The sequence below is a fragment of the Cebidichthys violaceus genome, unplaced genomic scaffold, assembly GCF_023349555.1.
Source record: "Cebidichthys violaceus isolate CVI_PGR_0920_01 unplaced genomic scaffold, fCebVio1.0.p SCAF_15, whole genome shotgun sequence".
Taxonomy (NCBI): domain Eukaryota; kingdom Metazoa; phylum Chordata; class Actinopteri; order Perciformes; family Stichaeidae; genus Cebidichthys; species Cebidichthys violaceus.
In genome coordinates, this window is record NW_027176318.1 from 13,566,557 (window position 1) to 13,588,091 (window position 21,535).

General features: G+C 42.8%; 3 protein-coding genes across 4 annotated transcripts in view; 1 reads left to right on the forward strand and 2 right to left on the reverse strand.

Moving 5' to 3' along the window:
* Positions 1 to 312: 312 nt before the first annotated feature.
* Positions 313 to 7,959, reverse strand: LOC137872004 (uncharacterized). 2 transcript variants are annotated; one of them, XM_068710184.1, is made up of 11 exons: positions 7,854 to 7,959; positions 7,109 to 7,141; positions 6,803 to 6,869; positions 6,306 to 6,427; positions 6,015 to 6,120; positions 5,795 to 5,849; positions 3,806 to 3,891; positions 3,180 to 3,254; positions 2,987 to 3,088; positions 2,752 to 2,874; positions 313 to 2,261 (listed from the first exon to the last, which is right to left on the reverse strand). In XM_068710184.1, exons 3-11 carry the CDS (start codon positions 6,860 to 6,862, stop codon positions 2,217 to 2,219), a joined length of 774 nt encoding a protein of 257 aa, XP_068566285.1. In that variant the 5' UTR covers positions 6,863 to 6,869; positions 7,109 to 7,141; positions 7,854 to 7,959; the 3' UTR covers positions 313 to 2,216. The 2 variants fall into 2 exon arrangements, with proteins under 2 accessions (XP_068566285.1, XP_068566284.1); XM_068710183.1 differs by having other exon boundaries at positions 6,015 to 6,123.
* gemin6 (gem (nuclear organelle) associated protein 6) lies at positions 7,648 to 8,829 on the forward strand. Its single transcript, XM_068710185.1, has one exon. It carries the CDS (start codon positions 7,744 to 7,746, stop codon positions 8,266 to 8,268), a length of 525 nt encoding a protein of 174 aa, XP_068566286.1. The 5' UTR covers positions 7,648 to 7,743; the 3' UTR covers positions 8,269 to 8,829.
* A 3,900-nt stretch (positions 8,830 to 12,729) lies between these two features.
* Positions 12,730 to 21,535, reverse strand: part of gpr158a (G protein-coupled receptor 158a) — a 71,145-nt gene continuing 62,339 nt past the window's right edge. Inside the window, exons 10-13 of the mRNA XM_068710331.1 lie at positions 19,912 to 20,017; positions 19,447 to 19,593; positions 19,261 to 19,344; positions 12,730 to 18,820 (exon numbers count right to left, since the gene is read on the reverse strand). Of these exons, the coding sequence (XP_068566432.1) occupies positions 16,946 to 18,820; positions 19,261 to 19,344; positions 19,447 to 19,593; positions 19,912 to 20,017 (2,212 nt within the window). The 3' untranslated portion in view covers positions 12,730 to 16,945. The remainder of the gene's footprint in view (positions 18,821 to 19,260; positions 19,345 to 19,446; positions 19,594 to 19,911; positions 20,018 to 21,535) is intronic.

Sequence of the window (21,535 nt, forward strand, 5' to 3'; positions counted from 1 at the left end):
AGTACCACAGTGTAGAAATACTCTATTAAACTGCTACATTTTATTATCTTATTTGACTAAATTATTTTATTTAATTTCTTAGTTTAGTTTATATTAATTGGTTTTATTGTTTCATCTATTGTGCTGTTTTATCAGGGTTTTAGTTTGTCTTGCTTTGTTGAGCTTTCTGTTGTTTTATTGCATCGCTTTTGCTGCTTTGCCCGTCAAAGCACTTCGTAAACTCTGTTTTTAAAAAGGTGCTCTATACATAAAATGATTCTTATAAAAGTCCTGCATTCAAAAGCTTACTTATTCAGAATCAGAAGCGGTTTATTGCCAAGTACGTTACACATATGAGGAATTTGGCTGTAGGCGATTGATGCATAACAACAAACACAGTGCAATAATCATATATGAAAATGTACAATAACATATGGTAAACAAACAAATAACTATAACTTATTAATAACTATAAACATATTTGACAACTTCATCTTATTTTCAGATTAAGATTTTTCATACTAAATATATGCTCACCTTTTAAATTGTGATGCATTTGTTCCTCCCTTCTCAAGACGTTTCAGTTAACAATTGCCAGATATATACTCTACTTCCATCAAATTAACCGACCTTAATTCAAACAGAGGAAGTTCTAACTTGTTGAACAGTTTCTCTGCTTTTAGTGTACAGCGTTTGCATCTGACAGCAATGACCCGAAAGGTGCAAACCTCGTGTTCTACAGTATAATTACCAGCCTACGCTCTCAGCATTGGTATTTCACTGTCCCTTATAACTGTCCCTACATCACAATTACTCCCCCACTGAGGAGGAGAGCTGCTGCCCTCCACACCGAGGCCCCTTTAGCCTATGAAAGCTAAATACATGCACACTGTGTGTCTGAGTAAACTGTTCCAATTACTAGTCACACTAACAAAGACGTGCAATTAGACGAGGATGAGTCATCTCCCTTCACCGTGCAATTATCTGGAAATTACCTGGAGGATCAATCAGGGAAACTTTTTTGGACAAAGTATGTAAGCTAGTAGCCGTTTCCAGTGGTGTCTAATGCCAAGATGTGACTCACAGTAAAACAGATGATCAGTAGGATTCAAATCAGCAGGAAAGTTCTATATCGGTGTAGGATGATGTGATCAGAAACTTTCTAGCAAAGCACAGCTCTGTAGCTCTGATCTGTAGACTTGAGTCTGACATAGTCCACACAAAAATCACATTTAAAAGGTAATTCAACATTTAGGCTTAGGCGGACTGTTAGACAGCTAGCCGTTTCCCCTTGTTTCCAGTCTTTATGCTAAGCTAAGCTAACCCGGTGCTGGCTCCAGCTACATATTTACTCTACTAATGTGAAAGGGGGTATCATTCATCTCATCTAAAAGGGAAAGTCCTTATTTTTCGAAAGTGCTTTTTTTTATTCCGTCATCCGTCCCAAACAAACGCTAATGAATGAACGACATTAGCGAGAAGCTATCATTTAGCGGCCTAGAGCACAATCACTACTGTCTAGTCTTTCGCTCATCCGTTGTCGAGCGTCAGCTTCTCATACACCACTTTTGGATGATGACATTTGCCTTTATAGCGGCTCTGATTGGTCAAACTACTCGGACGGATGCAAAAAAATAAATAAAAACGAACCTGCTCCGAAAACTTGAATGACGGATAAACGTTTAAGAGACGCTGTGAAAACGTGATTAACAATTTCAGAAGAAAGCAAATAGTATATTTCCCAAGATGTCAGATGATTCCTTTAGGTCAAGCTTGAACTTGACTGCTTGACTGTTGAGCTGCATTATGGGAGTTGTAGTATCAATACCAGAGACTAAAAAGTCAGGATATTTCAGCCTCTTCTGCTGCTTCAATTTTGACTTTATGGAAGTATAATAATTAACTTAATCACTGCGTGCTCCTTTATGAAACCATGACGTGCCCTAAATGACTTAAACACACGAGTCCATTCTCTGTATGCAAAGTGGAAAATGTTGCCGTTGCAGACACCTGTTCATGCAGCAACACATGCAGCAGTAAAGAGAAGGCTCACTTGTTTAGAGTTCTCCAGTTGGTCATACTGTTTATTGTCTGTGTTTCTTTTGCCACCATCAGAATTTGCTGCCTGTAACAGATCAAATACTGCAAAACTAACATCCCTTGAAGACAGCAGTCAGAGTACCGTTTGCCCGGCTGCTCTCGCCGTGGCTCAGTTTGGGGATGTTATGCTCTTCGTCTCACTGGCGCTGGAAGGGGGTCCCGCTGAAGCTTTTATCGCGGATCTGGAAACAAAGACAGCATTCAGAGGCGGCGGCCGTGAAAGAGACAGGCTGAAATGTGAAGCGGGCCCAGGACCCCCCGACTCAAGTTTAGACCTCAAACACAACTTGTTTGGAGTCTGACCAGCTCCTACTGTGAAGAACCACAGACGGAGGTTTGAGTTTCAGCCGCTGCCAGATGAATGGAGTTTTACTTGCGAAAACATTTTTTGAGGCAGCAAAGCTCTGCAGGAGGCTCAAGGTTTCTTTTTGTACTTGTTGTCAATACTGCAGTACTCTGCTCGACACACACAGTCCTCATTTGTTACAGAGAGCTTTGGCTGCAGACTCTCTCTCTCTCTCTCTCTCTCTCTCTCTCTCTCTCTCTCTCTCTCTCTCTCTCTCTCTCTCTCTCCGTTTCTTTTCCCGTCAAAGCCGGTCAGGAGACCTTCTGAGAACACTGGGCTTTTGTTGCATGGAACAATGCTGGGCTGATGAACGGTGCTTTGTTCACCTGCTCCTGCGGTAAGATCCCGGCGGTGTGGAGGCTCTTGGTCCGCTTCGCTGTGCCCAGTGGGTAGTTTGGAGCGCCGCTCCCCGGCATCCCCCAGATGGTGTTCTGCTCGGTGTCGTTGTGCTGCAGATGATAGGAGAATTATGACACATATAAGTAATCTACCATCAATCTTATCACTGAAGTACAGGGTCCTAATTATACTTTATTACATTCTTCTTATTATGTCACTAACCTTTTGCTCATCAACAGCATTTCTACTTCTCTCCCTTTGCATCTGTTGTTTCCTCTCCTCTACCTGCTGACCAAGGTCTCTGTTATACTGACTTTTGTTTCCCTAAAGAAAGACACAACCTTTCTGTTACAATGTCCTGCATCAAATATATATTTTTAAGTCCATATGCAGAGGGCAGAAGATAAAGTATGACCTCTGTGGTGATGTTACGCTTCCTCTTCAACCTTTGGGCTTCATGCTGTGGAGCAGCCGACACTGAAGCTTCTACCTGGAACAGAAACAGACTCTCAGCACAACCTGAACATGGATCACCAGCTCCACCTAGTGGTCATATTCATTAACTACAGTTTAAATACGCCTTATAGGATTGGTCTGGAAAGATCCTGTATTTGTATTAATGTCAACAAATCCAATGAAAAGACAAAACCAACACTGAATCGATCCTACTATGCCTGTATAATCTCATATATTGTATCTCCAAAAATGATTAAAACCCACATCAATAAGCCACATTGTTGCACTACTCCTCTGCACGATTTACTCCTGTTTGAGGAATATTTAAAAAAAAAAAGCTACAGTGCCCAAAAAAATTTGGGCACTGAAAAATTGGAGATGATTGATCTGTTTTATCCGTCTTCAGTAGGAACCAATGTGTTTGGGGTTGAGCGACTGGTCGGGGAAAGTATTGAGAGACGGACGAACACGTTGTGGTTTAGGCTTTTTTGTGGGATTTGTTAACGACGACATTTTAATCGTTTGAGACAAGAAAAAAAAGACAGAAACACGGCAGCAGTTTGGTGCATCTGCTCTGAAACATACGGTGATGGATGCGTGAAGTGAAACGCTCCTCCTGGGGTCAGAGCTCCACAGACTCACACTCCCTGTGAGTGTCAACGGCAGAGGAGCTGAGGAGAAAGAAGAAACAGCTAAATTCAACTACAATATTAGGTGTTATTTATATTTATATATGTATCATAGACATTGTGTATACCCTGGTATGTTTGAGAATGTCTAAAGCTGACATAAAATGAAATCAATCAAGAAATTCATTATTTTAGTCAAATGTGAGAATTTGCTGCATATTTTCCTTGTGAATTAAATATATATATATAGATATATATATATATATATAATGTATTTATTTATTTTTAAATTTTGACTGTCGGACAAAACAAGAAATTTGAAGTTGTCACTTTGGGCTCTCTGACACTTTATAGACCTAAAGATTAATCTAATAATGAAAGTAAGTGTTAGTTACAGCCATACTAGTATCCAGTGTAAATACAGTGTCATATGTGAACCATGCATCGACAATATTTCATTTGTCTTTCTCTTTATTTGGTATATAGTGAAATTCAAGCCCTTTCTGAACAGACATGATTTGAACCTAAATTCCTCTTTGGTGAAATATGTTTCAAATTCCAGACTTTAATGGCTCGGCCCGGAGTCAGCGGAGACTCACGGAACACGAATCAATAAATCTATTCGGCGACCCAGACGGTCTCCTCCACAAAGCCTCTCTATGACTCATCCATTGAGCTCCCACTGTAGTGAAGCCCACTCATAATAAGTTGTACTATCAGGCTGACTCATGTTCACTCTCCGGCTGCGACTGCATGAGTGGAGGTGTGTGTGTGTGTGTGTGTGTGTGTGTGTGTGTGTGTGTGTGTGTGTGTGTGTGTGTGTGGTAGGGTTGTACTGTCATAAAGGAAAGTCATTACAACAATAAGGAGCCTCAGCCTCATGAGCTGCTCCTGTACTGTGGATTTAAACCCATCTCTGCTCTCTGCATTGCAAATTAAAACACAAATAAAACAGAAAAGAATAATTATACGTCATATAGCCTGCAGAATACTGACTGTGTAATCATTATGTTTGCTGTGTTGTCCACACTGAGATTGTATTCTTCATCATCGTGCATATTTCTAGTCCTTAACTGAAGCAATTGCATCTGTTATACGTGTAATGTAATGCTCGAATGAATTCACACGTTGAGTTTTAAAGTTCATTTTTGACAGCAGTTGGGAAAATGATCTCAAGACGAGTTTCATCAGGAGTGGCTCTCGGATCATAAAACACGATCTTCCTCAGAAGAATAGAAATTTAGAACATCTAGAATTGAAATTTGCACGTCTACAATTTCACAACAATCGGGCAAACTCCATCTGCTGATGAAGACCATGTCATAGGACCAAAAGCACCAGAAGAGGCTCCTAAAGGAACCTTGTTCTCTCTCATGTTACATGTCATGTGAAGCCACAGCTGTTGAGCAAACTACCTAGTATACAGTACACTATTTGGCCATAAATATGCGGACGCTTTGACATTATGTAATTACAAAACAATGGGCTTTAATTTGCTGCCGTAACATCGTCCACGGTTCTGGTTTCATGTTTTCACCTCAGGTACCCAGAACCACCACTGGTTCAGGTCCGGACCCGTCAAGTTCTTCCACAACAAAGCTGGGAAAAACAACTTCTTCTTCTTCTTCTTCATGTCGTGTCCACATACTTTTGGCCACATTTGCTCGCCCACATCCCACTGGTTTTATCGCCTCTCACATGCAATAAAGTTTCATTTTCATCTTGTTCGTCCTCGAGAAATCTTTTCATTTGAGTGTTGTGAAACATCTCGCGCGCGCGCACACACACACACACACACACACACACACACACACACACACACACACACACACACACACACACACACACACACACACACACACACACACGTACGCAGAGGATGATTCATACGTTTCCAGCACAACTGATTGAGAGTGAATGAGTAAGAGTGTGCGAATGATCTCACATTGGTCCCTGAGAGAGGCTGCCTCGCTCCCATCAGTCAGCTGCCTGCATGCTACCTGGAGGCAGAAACAGGGACGAAAAAGCACAGCTACCTTCTGGAAATTGCTGTAATTGGGTGATTAAGACCGATGACGTCAAATGAAAGCTTGTTTTTTTTTTTTTTTTTGAATGAACGTTCACTTAGCCTTCATTTCGCACACGTCGGTATGGCTGTGACTCACCAGCGCGCCGGCCTTGGGCTTTGTGCTCGGCGTCTGCGTTTGTGCCGCAGCAGTCGCTGGTGAAAGACAGAGCGGTGGTGGCGGTGAATCAGAAACACCACTTCTGCTGCTAAAAATCAAAACAAAGTGGATTATTAGATGAGTGGATGAGCCTTTGTGCTGCTGTGACGCTTCTGCACAGTGCCGCGGCCGTGATCACCCCTCATGTTCATCATCACTGTGATGAGCTCTGAAACGATCTATATAGTCTATTCAAGCGTCAGATAACTTTTGTCAGTGTGTGACACTCACACGCTGGCTTCACAGAGAGCACAGGAAAGCTTTCCTGGCACTTTGGGTTTGGATGTTTTAACCCCCGTCGTCAGCTCGACCCTCTCCTTGATGGACTCCTCACTGGCCACGGCCCCCCCGCCCTGTGGACATCACATGGATTATATAATTCACAATACATTTAATTGATTTACAATGGGATTTTTACAGCTGCAGCTATTAAATGCAGTAAAATATATCTGAGGGCTAGTGATCCTTGTGCCAAGTTCATTTAGTTAATAAGTCAGCTAATTTTAAAAATAAAGAATTTCAAAGAAAGACGAGTTATGGGCCTTTTAATGTTGATTAATTTTATCTAATAAATATCATTAATGTTTGTTTATTAACGGTCTGTCATTTTGCAAAAAAAGCTAGTTTGAGTAAAACACGAAAACAAACACAGCATAACGTCTCAGGATGTAGATTTGATTTATATGTATATATATTATATATGAATGCAGATGTCATAGCGTACAAACCATAGCTGATGCACCTGGGCACTGAGCACAGTGTGATGGTGACTTCCCATCACTGTCCATGGTTTTCCTGAGAGAGATAGTCACAGGTCAACACAGTACATTTAATTGGTTCATTAATGCAACCTTTGCTAACAGTTGTCTGCATCTTGAGCCCATCTTTGGCCTTATTTGTGTGTTTTCAAGCAGCACATGAGCGACAACCCCCGAAAATAAACATTACATTTACAAACAGATATAGTTTTTGGGCTTAATGAGCCCAAAAACAACACGACATGTTGTGTTTAACTGGTGGTGGAAAGTATTTACCGTTGATGTGATGGTTCGAGTGGAAAAGCTGGACTGGAAAAACAAAAAATGAGGCAGATTTGAGCAGAATTCAGTTTGTAAACGTTAAAAAATCAGCAGAATTGATGACGATATACGTCAACCACTCAGGACATCATGACGTAATGTTTTCGTGCCGCTAGGGGGCGGGGCAGAGCCGCGCGTCACCTCCCCTGTTTGTAAATCGGTGGGGAAATTGTTTTTTAATAAATCTATTTAAAAAAAAAGTGAAATGGGGATTAATTCAACATATAGTTTTTTTTCTGTTTGTGGGATTATTTCAAAATTTTACATTTATTTTAATGTTATGTTTTTAACTTCCGCTTTATCTTACCTTTTTACATTATGACACCAATTTTGGTTACTTATCCTCTTCGAATCCTATTACTTTTATCAATAGTTTAATTTTTTTGTTCAGTATTGTGAAGTTTTAAACACAGTTAACGTTATATATCTCAGGGGGAAGCTGAGCTAAAGCGGAACCTTTATTCCGGATTCGTGTTTCCTCCGGAGGATTTTAAAGGTCGTGCAGTATTCCGAGAGGACGGTACATGGATGATTAAAGAGGACGGTGACCGTTACAATTGTCATACTTCATAACTGACAGGTGGACCGTGATGCAGTGCGGCTGGCCTCTGTTGGGTCCGCTGCAGTGGATGCGTTACGTCAACAAACAGGTGAAAGTGAAGGCGGGAAAAGATGAGGAGCGCCGCGGCTGGCTGCTCACCGTGGACCCGGTCTCCGCCAGTCTGGTGCTCGTGAACTTCGGGGAGGACGAGGGCAGGGCGTCGGTGCAGGTGGTGATGGGTCACGCTGTGGAGGAGGTGGAGGTCCTGCAGGAGGCTGACGAGGAGACCACGGAGCGTCTCCAGACCTCCTTCCTCCCGCCGGAGACCCGCACCCTGGACCCGGCGGAGCTGAGGAGGAGGAGAGGGGGCGTCCGGAGGTGGCTGGAGAAGAACCGGTTCCCCGTGGAGGAGGAGGGGGACGAGCTGAAGGTGGCGGGGGTCCTGACCATCACGGCCCCGTACGGACCCGAAGACTGCTACAGCTCCAACCAGATCATCCTGGACCGCATCCAGAAACTGATCCAGAATCTGGTCCAGCTCCAACCAGATCACCCAGAAACCGATCCAGCCTGATCCAGATAATCCAGAATCTGATCCAGACTGTCCCAGAACACCTGTACACGATTCAGAACTTAAAATGTTGTTCGAAACCTTTCAGGAAGTGAAATCCACCAATCAGGTTCCTGCTCTGTGTCTCTCGACCAATCAGAGCCCGACAGCAGCTGTGACTGACAGCTGTTCTGGACCAGTTTGAGTTCAGATTAAGTTTGTTTTTTTGTCATCAGTTTGACTAATTTTGTCCAATTTAAAAAAAAAAAAAAAAAAAAAAAAAGAGTTATATCAATAATAAGAGTTATTTTCCTGCTGAGTGTGGTAACTCAAGCATATTATGGACAATTATTTACATTTGGAAATGTTCAAATTATAAATTAATTTTTTATTTGAATTTAAATTAAGTTTAAAGCTTCCGTTCTTCTTTTCTTTCTTTTTTTTTTTTTTTACATTTGTACATTTTTGTAAAGTCATCCTGCCTTTATTAAAGTTGGTAGAGAAAGAAAAGTTGGTGGTTCAATGAGTGTATCTGTTGATAACATCAATGAAAAGAAAGAAAAATAAATCAAAGTCAAACTGTGATGAATGTTTTATGTTAATCAAAGTCACGTGATCACTTATATTTCATTTATTTAACATGCTGTAGTGGTGTGTTATGAACCGGCATAATTCTGTTTTTTAATATAATTCTGTTCTCACTCCTTTAAGGGTCATTGCAACTGATAATAATAATAATAATAATAATAATAATAGTGTAATGTTGAGATGTTCATTACTCACCATTTTGGGTGAAAGACTTTTTTTTCCAACAAGGAAATGCAATGTTTACGCATCGAGCATGTTTACGTTTCTCTAATTGACAACTAATTGTAATCACAGATAAAGACTTTAGAACCGTATTCTACCGGTATCATGTGACTCGGATAAGCAGCTCAGATATAATTTGGCTCATAAATATCTCATGAGTTTGTAGAGGAGGAGCCCAGCGACTAATGACTTCTCCACCTTCAGTCACACTAATAACAACATCGATTGCCAATATTCACAGAGTTCATCTCCAGAAATACTGCACATGGGTTCTGAGGCCAAAGCCATTAACCGAAGATGGTCATTCGATACCAGAGAGGAGCCGCAGCTGACCTCATCCTGTCCAGCAGGCTGATAAATCACACTATTAGCCTTTTGAGTTTATCATCCTTTTGTGCAATCAATCACGTTAGCAGGAAATGGAGGCTCATGTTACTTCAGAATTAGAAAAATGTCCTTCATTTTACTCATAAGAGGTCTGTTTCTGTTAAAAAAATAAAATTATTAGTATTTGGCTGCAACTGTTTTCATAACAGTTTCATAACATATGAATGTTTATTTTTTTCGATGTTAGCCACACCGTTCACACCTGTTAGATTCCCAATTTACTGTGTGTCCAACACCGCATGCATGAGCTAACGTCAAATCACAAATTGTCTCATGAATGTGATTTTGAAGGGCTTTTATTTTGAAATGCTACATCAGAATGTCCTGGTTCTCTCTGAGTGACACCTTGAGGTGGTCTGCTATCAACCTGAGGTGAAATGATTTTGTAACTATGCACCATCTCCTCTTAAGATGCACATTATTTGAAGGTTTTCAGTTATGTCAGTTATTCTCTAATCCAGCCCTTATTTTACTTGAAATGAGAAGAACATTTATTTATGTATTTCTATGTATTATTTATAATCCATCCAGTTCAATTTGAAAACTGAGAATAATAATTACATATGGCACTAAATAGCTAAGTTAGATATTATTGTAATGTTCCGGACCTTTGCACAAGGAGATTTTCTCAATCTGGACCTTTTGGAATTTGAATTGAATACCCCTGCTTTATGGCTTTTCAGTATTGAATAAAAGAAAAAGAAAAAGGTCTTGTTTGTGGAGGTTTTCACATGACATCAGTCCTCCATAGATCAGCTGATCCACCTACATGACAAGGCTGCAGAGTGACGCCAGTCTCAAGGTTTCCACGAGTTGTGTTTCCAGATGTTCGTCTCTGCAGCAGTCAAACTAGGACATTTTAGCAACGGGGGGGGGAGCAAAGAATTGCTCATTGACAGAACCTGCTCATGCGTAAGTAACTGAACTGTGAGTGTAAACACGTACGTGTGTTGATGTGTGAATTACCAGAGGTGGTAGGTGGTCGGTGGTGGTGTAAAACAGAGGCGGTCTGTGAGTCACGGATGTGCTCACATCACCAGGGGCTCCGGTAACGACGCAGCAGCCATAGAGGGGGGGGGGGGGGGGGGGGCATTGCGTGGGGAGTCCGGACCAGAGTGAGGCTTCGGGGGATGAGGTCAAACGTTAAAAGACGACGTGCTTACAGTGCATCATGCATCATCAGCAGGGGAGAAGTTAAAGCAATTCTGGGATGTAATAAAGGACTAGTTGACCTAAAGTCCTGATTAAAACTCTTGATTAAAACTGTGGCGCAAAACAAACTACATGATTTCTGGGTATTGAAGTCCTCGGAGTTGTTAGATGCAATACAAGAGAAAGAAAAAAACTTCTATACCTTCTATATCTTACTGTTGTGTGGGTTTCCACGTGTCTCCCACTAGGTGCAGCCCCCCCCCCCCCCCCCCCCCCCCCCCCTCCCTCCCACACACACACCACCCTCATTTGTGAGTCATGAGTCCAACATGACACATGCCATGTCCTCAACATCCCACCACCACCACCACCCTCTCCCTCCTGACCGTCCCTGCATCTGAAAGACATGATGAGTCAGCGACGGAGCGATGCTGGCTGGTGCCAAACTGATCAGCTTCCTCTCATCTCTCTCCTGTCCGTCCTCCTCCTCCTCCTCCTCCTCCACCTCCGCCTCCTCCTCCTCCTGTCTCAAAAGGCTTTGATTCATGCACCGATCACCGTCTGAGATTTAAAACTACGTCCCGCTGTCCCGACAGGACAACAGAGAGGCACTCACTGGAAGGATTGCATAACAGTTACAGTCCATCTGCAGGATCCACTAGTGAGGGTCTGGTTTCTGTGAACGTTGACTGGGTGGTTTGGGTGAAGGAGAACTTGAGTCCCCTCAGAGTGACTGCTGTTTTTATGGGATTCAAAAATGTCCCGATCACGGAAAGTTGTTTTCATCAAGTGAAATGTTTACACTCAAGGACAAATTCAAGGCGAACCGGTCACAGGATTCAGGGGCCCAAAGTTTCAGGACTTCACCTCCAGAGAGGCCCCAAAGAGACATGTACCGACCAGGGAGACACTCAAAATCATACAAGGAGACCAAAACAACTACACAGAGATACAACAGAGCTGCAAAGAGACACAAAGAGACTAATAATCACTATGAAGAGAGACAAAAAACCCACAAAGAGACACAGATCAACTACAAAAAGATGTAGAATGAATAAAAAGAGATGCAAAACAGCTGCAAAGGGAAACAGCGAGACTAATAATGACCATGAGAAGGGGAAAAACAACCACAGAGACATAGATCAACTACAATAAGATGCAAAATTAATAAAGAGACGCAAATCAATTACATAAAGGGGCAAAACAACCACAGACAAGATTAAGTACAAAAACACCAAAAGAGAGAAATGTGTCTGTACCCAGAGGCTCATTGTCTCATGATCCATGGCTCCATTATTACTGTATATAAATATCTATATTATAGCTGCTTTAAATGTTTCTTTAGGGGCAGACTGCTACCTCACTGTAATGAATATCAAACAGAACATCAATAGTTAGCGTACGTCAGCATCACAAGTTATTTCTCATAGTTAACTGTCTTCTTCTCCGACGTTCCTCTATTTGCAGCAGCCTGTATTGATCTTCTATTTATAAGAAAAGGCTCCGAAAGTGCTCCTGCAAACAGGAATCAATGCTAACATGTTTTACACAATACTCTTTTGCAATGTCATTTGGCAGCATCCCTCCAAATATATTCATAGAGACACAAGCGCTTGTGAAACATCTTCATGCGTTATGCGTCATTATGCAGAATTTATAGGGATGGAAAAAGTATTTATAGAGCAAGAAATGATTTCCCCCTTTTTTGGCTCAGGGAATAAATCATTTCAGCTTGGCAAATAATTATTTTGGGATCGGAAAATAGCAGCGCTGGGTTTTTCTGCAGGGGTCTGGAGTCAGCGTTTGATAGCATCTTGTATCTCTCGCTTCCTGCAGAGCCTCCATTGATCTCCGTCCAAAAGACCACATCAAGCCATGAAAGCATTTCAGAGCGGTCGCCAAGACGCGCACATCCCGAAGTGGTCGTGATGCACGAGGCTTTTTAAAAGGCCAGGGTTTCTCCAACTGCACGTCCGCATGAGGAAGAAGCACACAGACCTGAGACGGGGATGATTGCTGAGCACAGATGCATCATGGGAGTGTCTTGAGTCGAGTTCCCGTGGGATTAAGAGAAGCGGTAGATTAAAAATAATCTCGGACTGCGGCAAAACGTTCAGAAACACACTGAGCTCGCGCTTCATTTTCATATAAATATTTATTGCAGAGGAGGTATCTTTTATGTACATGCTATCACAATATAACACAATATAAATCTACCAAATATTCCCATATATTGATGCTATAAGCTTGTCATAGAGCAATAGTCATAACAAGCACATAATACAGTGGGTTAGGGACAGTATCACTCACTATACAACTTGTAACAGTCCATAAAAGATCAATTTTTTTTCTTTTTTGTTCTATCAAGGGCAGTGAAACATCGGTCCTATTATTATTATTATTATTATTACCATTTTTTTTTTTTCTTGAATTCATGCAGAAGCCACAAGAGCAAGATTTACGACGTTACAGCGTTGAATAGTAGTAGCAATAGTAGTAGTTGTGTTTGGTTTGGTCACGAGAGAGGAGAGAAGTTCAAATGAAAAAAAGGCGGCTAGCCGACAGAACGCACCACGAACGCAAAGATCCGATCGGTGGACGAAGGAGCTACAAGGACACCGTGTGTCGTCTGTGTCGGGACGGTTCTCTGTTTGAGGGTCAAACCGTCACCGATTCATCGATGATGCGACTGAAGCACGATGACGACCTCCAGAGGAAGCAGACACCGGTTATGTTCACACGAGTTAGCACACAGACGGCTATGGACTGACTCAACCGAGGGACGCTACGGCGAGCTAACTACCTGAAAATATGCAAATTTAAACAACGAGAGCAGACCGAACCGAGAATGTGACGTATTCCGTAGTGTGACGGTGGGATATTGCATTATTGTTATTATTATTATTATATAATCGTGTTCTGCTTGTGCTCCAGCTAACTCTGATCTGGGCCCTGTGTGTAAAAATATACAGATAAAATAAATAAAGTTTCAACACCTGAAAAAAAGAACCTAATATATTGTTTGTATTAGAGCCGGTATGAGCTCCATCTAAGGTCGTGTAGATTTTCAAAATAATCACCATGAATTAAACACATCTCCTCATTTACAATAGCTTGCAGACAAGAAATAAAATAAGACAGCATATTATTCATCATCCAGGGCAGTAAAAAAAAAAAAAAAAATCAATGCGGCAGTGATTATATAGAGAAAGAGGGGGGGAAAACAAGGGCTTTTCAAATGTCGTTGTTGTTGGCTCCTGCATCCGCTACCACGGTGCGCATGATGGACGACGCCTAACACGTGCTTCATAAATATCACACAGATCCATCAAATCATTACGATCAATCCATGCACGTCGGACGGCTCTTCCCGGACGCCGCCTCCTCCTAAAAGGAGCTCGCGAAGCAGGAGGCGATGACGAATCGCCTCCTCGATCAAATCATCGAAACGCCCCACGTCTGAGATATTTCAGACGGCATCCCGACAGGTCAGCGGCGGAGGTGTCATTTGTCAGAGACACGAGACGCAGCGTTTAAATCATGTTTATGGAGGCTAGCTGTAGAGTTAAACACAAAAGGTTACAAGGATCTGTCACTGGATTTGTTTTTCGGTTTTATGCCAATACAAATTAGAAATTGAAGAACTGTGATTAAATAGGACTTTCTTTTTTTTTTTTTTTTATAATTTTACCACAGTTAGTAAAGACTCCTACAAATCTTGGATATTGAGGAATTTGACAGCAACCGTAGATAATTACAATCAGTGACAACATTCAGTAATTCTCACAAGATACGATAAAGTACCGTAGATGCTAAATCGATAACATAGTTTTCCTCACGACTGCAGTTGTTGCTTTAAATAAAAGTGGGAGATTTTCTTTTCTCCCCCCAACTTTGACACTTTGCGTGATTAATGTTTAGACATTTTGATACAAAACACTGAACAAATCAAAACCCTTTAAAAGGTTCAGTTGGATTATTAATTGATGACCACATTGCTATGGCTAATTCTAAAATGATCGTCTTAATGAATCAACGGGGCTTTAGTGCGTTAAACTGGGAACAACATGCGTTACGCTACTCGTGAACTTTCAATACAGAAACAGGAAGAAATAACTGATGGCAGTGTAGTGCTAGTAGGAATATTACTATTTTAAAATATGACAGGATAGTTCCGCTATATAAAAACTTGGGTTTTAATTTTGCACTTATTATCATTGTTTCTAACAGTTGTGATCACCAAAGGGATTTGCTGAGATCTGGAAACAAGGCGACATCGCTACAACAAAGTCTGACAGGAAACACGACCGGTCACATGATCACACAGGTTGATCACAAGCTAACAGTTAGCCAAATTATCTAAACCATAATGTCTTACGTATAATATCTTCATCTTTTGTGTGTTTTCCTGCAACAGCCTGCACAAACCCGGCAGTGTTTAGGCAACAAAACTACTTGATTAGGTTTGTGAAAAGATCGTGATTTGGGTGTTTTGTGATGTGGGTTAAACAGACTACTCACTTAAGGACGGATGTTCCTCACGCGGGACACAAACAACGGCCTCCTGGGTGAAAGTCCTTTGTTTTTAGACCTGCAAATCCACCCTGACCTCCTCTCTATCGCTCTTCAAACCACACCGCCGGTCCTGGCTCACGATTACGTGGGTTTCAAACAAATTGATTGCAACGGCAACGTTTTCGTGGGTAAAACTACAAACAGTGAATGAGAGCAGCCTGCTTTATTTTACATTAAAATATAAAATGAGTGCATCTAAAAGGGCAGTTACAATCCTCAACTAGTTCTAGTTCTTATTCTAGTTAAATTTAATAATAATTTGATTCTACTGTTTGCCATTTTTTTTTTTTTTACCTTTGTTTGCTCGTGCCATTAGACTTTGTTCTAGTGAAGTTCCAGGTCTCAGCAAATACACTATTATACAAATAAAACACAAGTTATGATAAACCAACGTTATCCTTTTAAGCAGCCGCTTCTATCAGCTGCTTTTCTTCAACTAAAGGTTAGTTTTGGTGTTTGAGACGGAGCGAGTGAGAGGACAGAAAGCGCTGCCAGGACTTGATCCTGTACGAGACTCCAGAATTACATTTTCACTTTAGATTCTTGATATATTGTTGTCCACACACACACACACGGTGCAAGTCAACACAAAGACCCATGCTGGATTCATGAACAAAGCTGCTCCGGTTATTTTCTATTCCTACTTTTTACAGTGTACATATGAGACATCTTGACACACGTTCATGTTAATGCTGCTCTCATATAATCGTCACCACCCTGAATGAGCTTTTGGAAATATGAAAGCAGGAGAAAAGAGCGCCTCTGGTAATAATAAAAAAAAAAGAAGTTATATATTCGTCAAGACATTAACTGCTTTAGTTGACAAACCGTTAGGGTGCAACTCCTCTCGACACCTGGCTGTGCATGCTGTTTATATAATTCACCGTCACAAAGGGCCGAAGGAGAAGCCACTCGCTCCCCTTCCGACTGATACAAGACAATGCTAGTTAGTTAGGCACATACAGTACATCTCTGCAGACTTGGAAGCATTTTTAAATCTGCAGAGAACTACAATTAAATAGATCTAAAGAAAAAGAAAGAAACGTGTCCATGTGTGGACGGTGTGTGATGTCCTGTGTGCTGTCATGCCATGAAGTCGGAAATAAGAGGACAAAATGCTCAAGAAGAACAGAGCCTGGTCTTAATTTATGGAGTTGGCTAAAGTGCTATAGACTGATTTCCTCACTGAGTCCTTCCCTTCGTGCCAAGAGTTCGACACAAACTACTAAATTAATGTTCCTGCCTTAAGATCAACATCCCTCTTCACAGATGTTCCCTTAATCTTTGGCTTTCACTTTTGCTGTTTTGTACAACTTTAATTCCCCCCTTCTTTTCCCCCTCTAAATCCAATCGTCGTGTCATATCTTAAGTCCATTAAGTGATGATCAATGCACAAAAAAACAAACACGTATGAATTGTTGACTGAATACGGAACATGACAAATGCAGATTCTTGACATTGCTCATGAAGTGAAAAGGCTGAATCAAAAGTTGCATAATTAGTCTAAAGATTTGTCTTCAGGATTTTCCTGTAATAATCTGGAATGCTCATCATGACTTTGTTTGTTTTTTTGTTGTTTTTTTGTACATTTTACTTATTTTCAAAATAGGTAAAACAGGAACAAAACCTCGGAAAGGAAGGCAACTTGTGGAACTTGATCAACTTTTCTTCCAAGTCACCGCACTATTAGTAAAAGGTAATATTTAACGATTTCAAAGTGGAAAACAAAAGTATACATCAATAACTATAATTTCAGTGGTCCATTAAGGTTCGAGTGTCATGCCTTCTTGCTCGATGTGCTGTCCTCAAAGTCCCAGGGACAGACGTCGGCCTTTTTTCCGGCGCTTGCAGCTCCGTCTTTAGGATTGGGATTGCTCTGTTTCACCACAGAACCACTTTTGTCTGTACCTTTATTATCTGACGTATCCTCATAATCCCACGGACAGACGTCAACCGGCTTTGCTTTGGCTGCTCCAACGTTTGCGCTTTTCCTTTTTTCCACCACCGGCCCTTCCTGAGGACTCTCCACATCCCACGGGCACACCTCAGCCATTTTCTGTTGGCTCGCGTGTTTCTCTGAAGATTTACTCTTGTCCTTAGCTTTTGTTTTACTTTTCTCATCGTCAGCGTCTTTTGATTTCTCTTTCTCAACTGTTCTGGGGGAAGAGGTATCCTTCTTTTTTAACGGGGATTCCTTGGTTTGGGACACTCGAGAGGGACTCGGCATCCTCTCTGAACTCGGAGATACGGCGGCGCTGTCGTGGTCCCAGGGGCACACGTCAGCTTTTGAAGACGACGGCTGGAGTGAGCCTCCTGTTTTGGACGGATCTGAAAGGATACTTCTGCCTTTCCCTTCCACAGGAGAGGGGCCTTTTCTCTGTGTCGTCACATCCGGTGAACGGGCCAACTCCGTTGTCTTTTGGGGCTCTCCGAAGTCCCAAGGACAAACCTCTACTCGATGCGTTTTGGAGCTCTCTGGTGGAGCATGAGGTTGCTGGGTCTTAGCGGGTTTGCTAGCCTGACTGTATGTTTTTTGCTTTGCTTCCTCTTGGCTGCCTTGACTTTCCCCTCCATCTTCCCACGGACATACATCCGCTCGGACGGCGGTCGTCCTCTGACTTTCCTTTGAAAGCTTGCCACTCGACGGAGATTGATCGGAGGCTTTCTGCTTTTGAGATTTGCCTCCCTTGGTGCTGCTACCGCCGTGAACCGTCGTGGTTTCCTTCGGCGCGATGGAAACATGCTTTTGGACCTTGTTTTCGGACGGAGTCGGGAGATCCTCCACTTCCCAAGGACACACCTCAGAGAGATCGTAGAGGTCTTTTCCCTTGACGGGATCGGAGCAGATTGAAGGCTGGCTGCTGCTCACCGGCTGTTTCATGATCCGGCCCATTGCCGCGGTCTGTTTGTACTCAACCGACTGGCTGATAATCATCTTGGGCTGGCACTCATTTTCCGGCTCTGCGTTGACCCTCGTATCTTTGCTCTTTGGCTGACTCTTCTTATTGCTGTCCTCCGTGCTCTGGGTCTTTCCTGTCAAGCCCAAAGTCTTCTCTTTGGCACTGGCGATGACACTGAGGGACTTCTGCAGCATGGAGGCTCGAGGGTGAACTGCTTTCTTGTCTGCGCTGAGGTTATGGGCACTGGCTGACTTGCAGACCAAAGGAACTGATTCCGTGGATTCACTGGGGGCACTCATATTCTCACTGGACTGCTTCTTGACCAGCTTCTTGCCCATAAGCGTATCCAGGAGGGAGCCCTCAGCCGGGGTCACCTCCATCTTGTCCGTCGCTGAGCTGTTGGAGTCCTCACTCTGGTCCCGGACGTGGTCGTAGCTGCTGTGGGACTTCTTGAGGGAGAAGACCTTGTTCTTGAGCGTCTCCTCCTTCGCCGGCTTTGACTGGTGGGTCGGATCGAAGGGGTTCTTCTTCAACATGCAGATGCTGTTGCGGTTGCTCCCGTGTTCGCCGGCCTCCTTGTCTTCGCGGCTGCACTGCCGGTGCACCGACTCTGGAATCTCAGTTATGCGCCTCATCAGCGAGCGACCCAACCCTTTCTTGGAGCTCCGCTTCTTCTGGAGGTGAGGGTTGTTTGCCAGCATCTTCTTCCTCTTGTAAATCTCCAGCTGGGAGTAGAGCTTCTTCAGCTCCTCCTACGTATTCATGAGAGAACCAAGGGGGAAGACAGAAGCAAAGTGATCAGTGGTCTGTTTAGAACAAATAGTTACATTTATACCGCTTAAAAAAAGGGATTTTCTAATCAAAACACAAAAGCAGACATTCTACTGCACAGAGAACATGCAGTACAAATTCATGACACGTGACTACAAACGGTTGTTAAATGATGTACGACGGAATATCACATGCGTGCTGACAAAAAAAAAGACAGCACAGTCTTGGACAGCATCAAATAAGGAAACGGAGTGCGTTTTAATGTTAGGTCTGAAACAGCCTCGAAGCTCAGGTCTTTAAATTATCGTGTTTCTGTCTCTATGCACATCTGGTACAATGAATAACTTCTGGTAAATAGACCCAAATCTTTTGGTAGAGAGACTTCTTCGGCTCTAACAGACAAACGGAAATCTCTGCTCACGTTGGTACGTTTTTCCCAAAGACTGTTGCAAGACCTTACGCCACAGCCATTAATAGAACTGAGATGGCCCGTTTCCTCTGGTGTCTGTAATAAAAAACTGCCATGGCTCAGTATTTTTAGGGGATTCAAAAGATGTCACCAGGTTATGCAATGGAGAGTGAAAGGTCAAAAGGAAACGCCGCTCACCCGAATGTCCTCGGGATCCAGACTGTGTTCGCTCCACGCCGACGTGATGCTGCTGTTGAGATACGACCCGGAGCGACCCATGTCCAGCTCGTCCTCGTAGGCCTCAGAGGCTATATCGTCTCTCATGTGGGCGCCAGCAAACAGGAACTGGTGAGGAGGCATGAAAAAAAAAGTTATTTCCTAAAGCAGCTGAAGCTTTTAACGAACGTCACTCAAACAGGAGTAAATAGTGTATTTGTTAGGGACTATTTTCAGCTGCACATGAATACATATGTGTTGCTTTAGAAACATGTCACCCAACGAAAAGGTGCAGCTCATTGATGTGTTTCTGGACAGCAATGGAGTTCTCTGGCACATGGGACTTGTATATATAATATTTAATTTAATTTAGCATTTGATACATTTGTAGGGCTTTGTTAACAAAGAAAAGACACACTTTTGTAGCTGTTTGTTGTGGATGTTTACCTTCGGGATGAGTAGCAGACCCAGTGTCACTGTCACAGTTAAGTGGGTGTGGGTGAAGAACAGCAGCAGCATCCAGTCTGGGTGGAGCTCTGGAGCGAGAGTGAACCTGTCAGGACGTAAAGAGGAAACAAAGAGGAAAGATACACGGGACGTGAGAAACAGGAAAGAGAGAGACATGTAGGAATGCAAGAGCAGGGATATCCAGATGTTTACCTCATGTTAAAGTAATGAAAATAAATGTCTCTTTCTGGAGTCTGGAGCGAGACTGAAGTTCACCTTGTTTGTTTTAAATGGCCGAATACGCACCAAAAGCGTTATGAGGCGAGTCAAGAGTGTTGGCACTTCAAATCTGAGGGCTGCAGTGCATTTAGGTTTTAAGCACAATTCCTTTGTTTTGATTCGAATAGAAATTCTAAATCAACCAGGACTGAAATGTTAAAGATTGACCCTTCAGATAGCTTTCCTCTTGGTTCTACTATAGTTGGTATAATAATAATAATAATAATAATGCAGTCATTTATCAAGCTGTTCAACCTCACCGTGTTCATCTTCAGTTCACTGTCTGTGCTCACATCTTCCCCCCCCCCCCCCCCCCCCCCCGGTTCAACAGTTTTGTTAATAAACACATCGTAAACATCTTTATGCTAGCGTATTGTCAAACTCCAAACGTACGTACAGTAAAAGCAGCGAAGTATGACTAAATTATGCCGCGATATTCATAGACGTTGCTCCGTCTGCAGTAAACCTCTTAGATACAGATGGAGCCGGGAGAGACGGCGACTGGCAGACTTAATGGGTTTTCAGCCAAAGTAGATTTATACACCGTCTGTCTAGGCGTCAATTCCACCGCGTCATACAATGTTCCACTTGGATGATCCCTTTCGACCGGCAAGGACACAATATTTTTCCCTCATTCTTTCAATTGGATTCACAATGAAGGAGAGTGACCTTGATCTGGTCACAAGATTCGGCCTATTTATACATCATACAGTAATACACCGCGGCGCAGCAGTTGGTGGAAAATGAGAAAATCACTGGCGGAAACAATGGCAGTGCTGCAGCCTTTTTTATTTGAAATGCACTAACTAGGCTTCCAGCACAGCGAGACCTCATGCGCACTAAAGATGTGAAGGTATGACCCGTCAGATGCTAATTCAACCACCAGAGAGCCTCTATCGAAGCAAATGTCATCTCGCAGGCTCATTACGTTGTTGAAGTTGGCAAATGGCTAATTAACGAACGGTTATGCGGTAATAGCTTTGGAGATATGAACGAAGGCGAAAGGTCCATCGCATGAAATGTCCCAAAGCTTTGAAGTCTTCCCTCGTTCATGTTCTGCGAGGGGTTTCAGTCCAGATGAGGATTTAATAACTCTGGCATGCTGTCTCCTCTCAGCCTGCAGCGTCTTCCCCATCACTTACGCCTCCAGCTCCAGATGTGACGCTCCCCCTTCACTTTCTCTCAGCGTCACACTCACACCTGGACCCGGCTAAACCCCCCCCCCCCCCTGATGACCATCAACGGCAAACGGGGGAAGTCTTAACTGGTCACTGTGGGATCAAACAGCGGGTTCTGTGAGTGAACACAAATGGACGCAGGATGCCTCTAACAAGCGCCGGTGTGC

Bases quoted from the DNA above. Each gene is read 5' to 3' on its own strand.
- LOC137872004 (XM_068710183.1), bottom strand. From the start codon at position 6,862: ATGGACAGTGATGGGAAGTCACCATCACACTGTGCTCAGTGCCCAGGT. The intron at 6,124-6,305 runs GTGAGTGTCACA...TTTGATTTTTAG, and splicing joins GCTCTCTGTGAAGCCAGCGT to CAGCAGAAGTGGTGTTTCTG. The intron at 3,255-3,805 runs GTATGTTTCAGA...TTTCTGTTCCAG, and splicing joins CACTTCACGCATCCATCACC to GTAGAAGCTTCAGTGTCGGC.
- gemin6 (XM_068710185.1), top strand. From the start codon at position 7,744: ATGCAGTGCGGCTGGCCTCTGTTGGGTCCGCTGCAGTGGATGCGTTAC.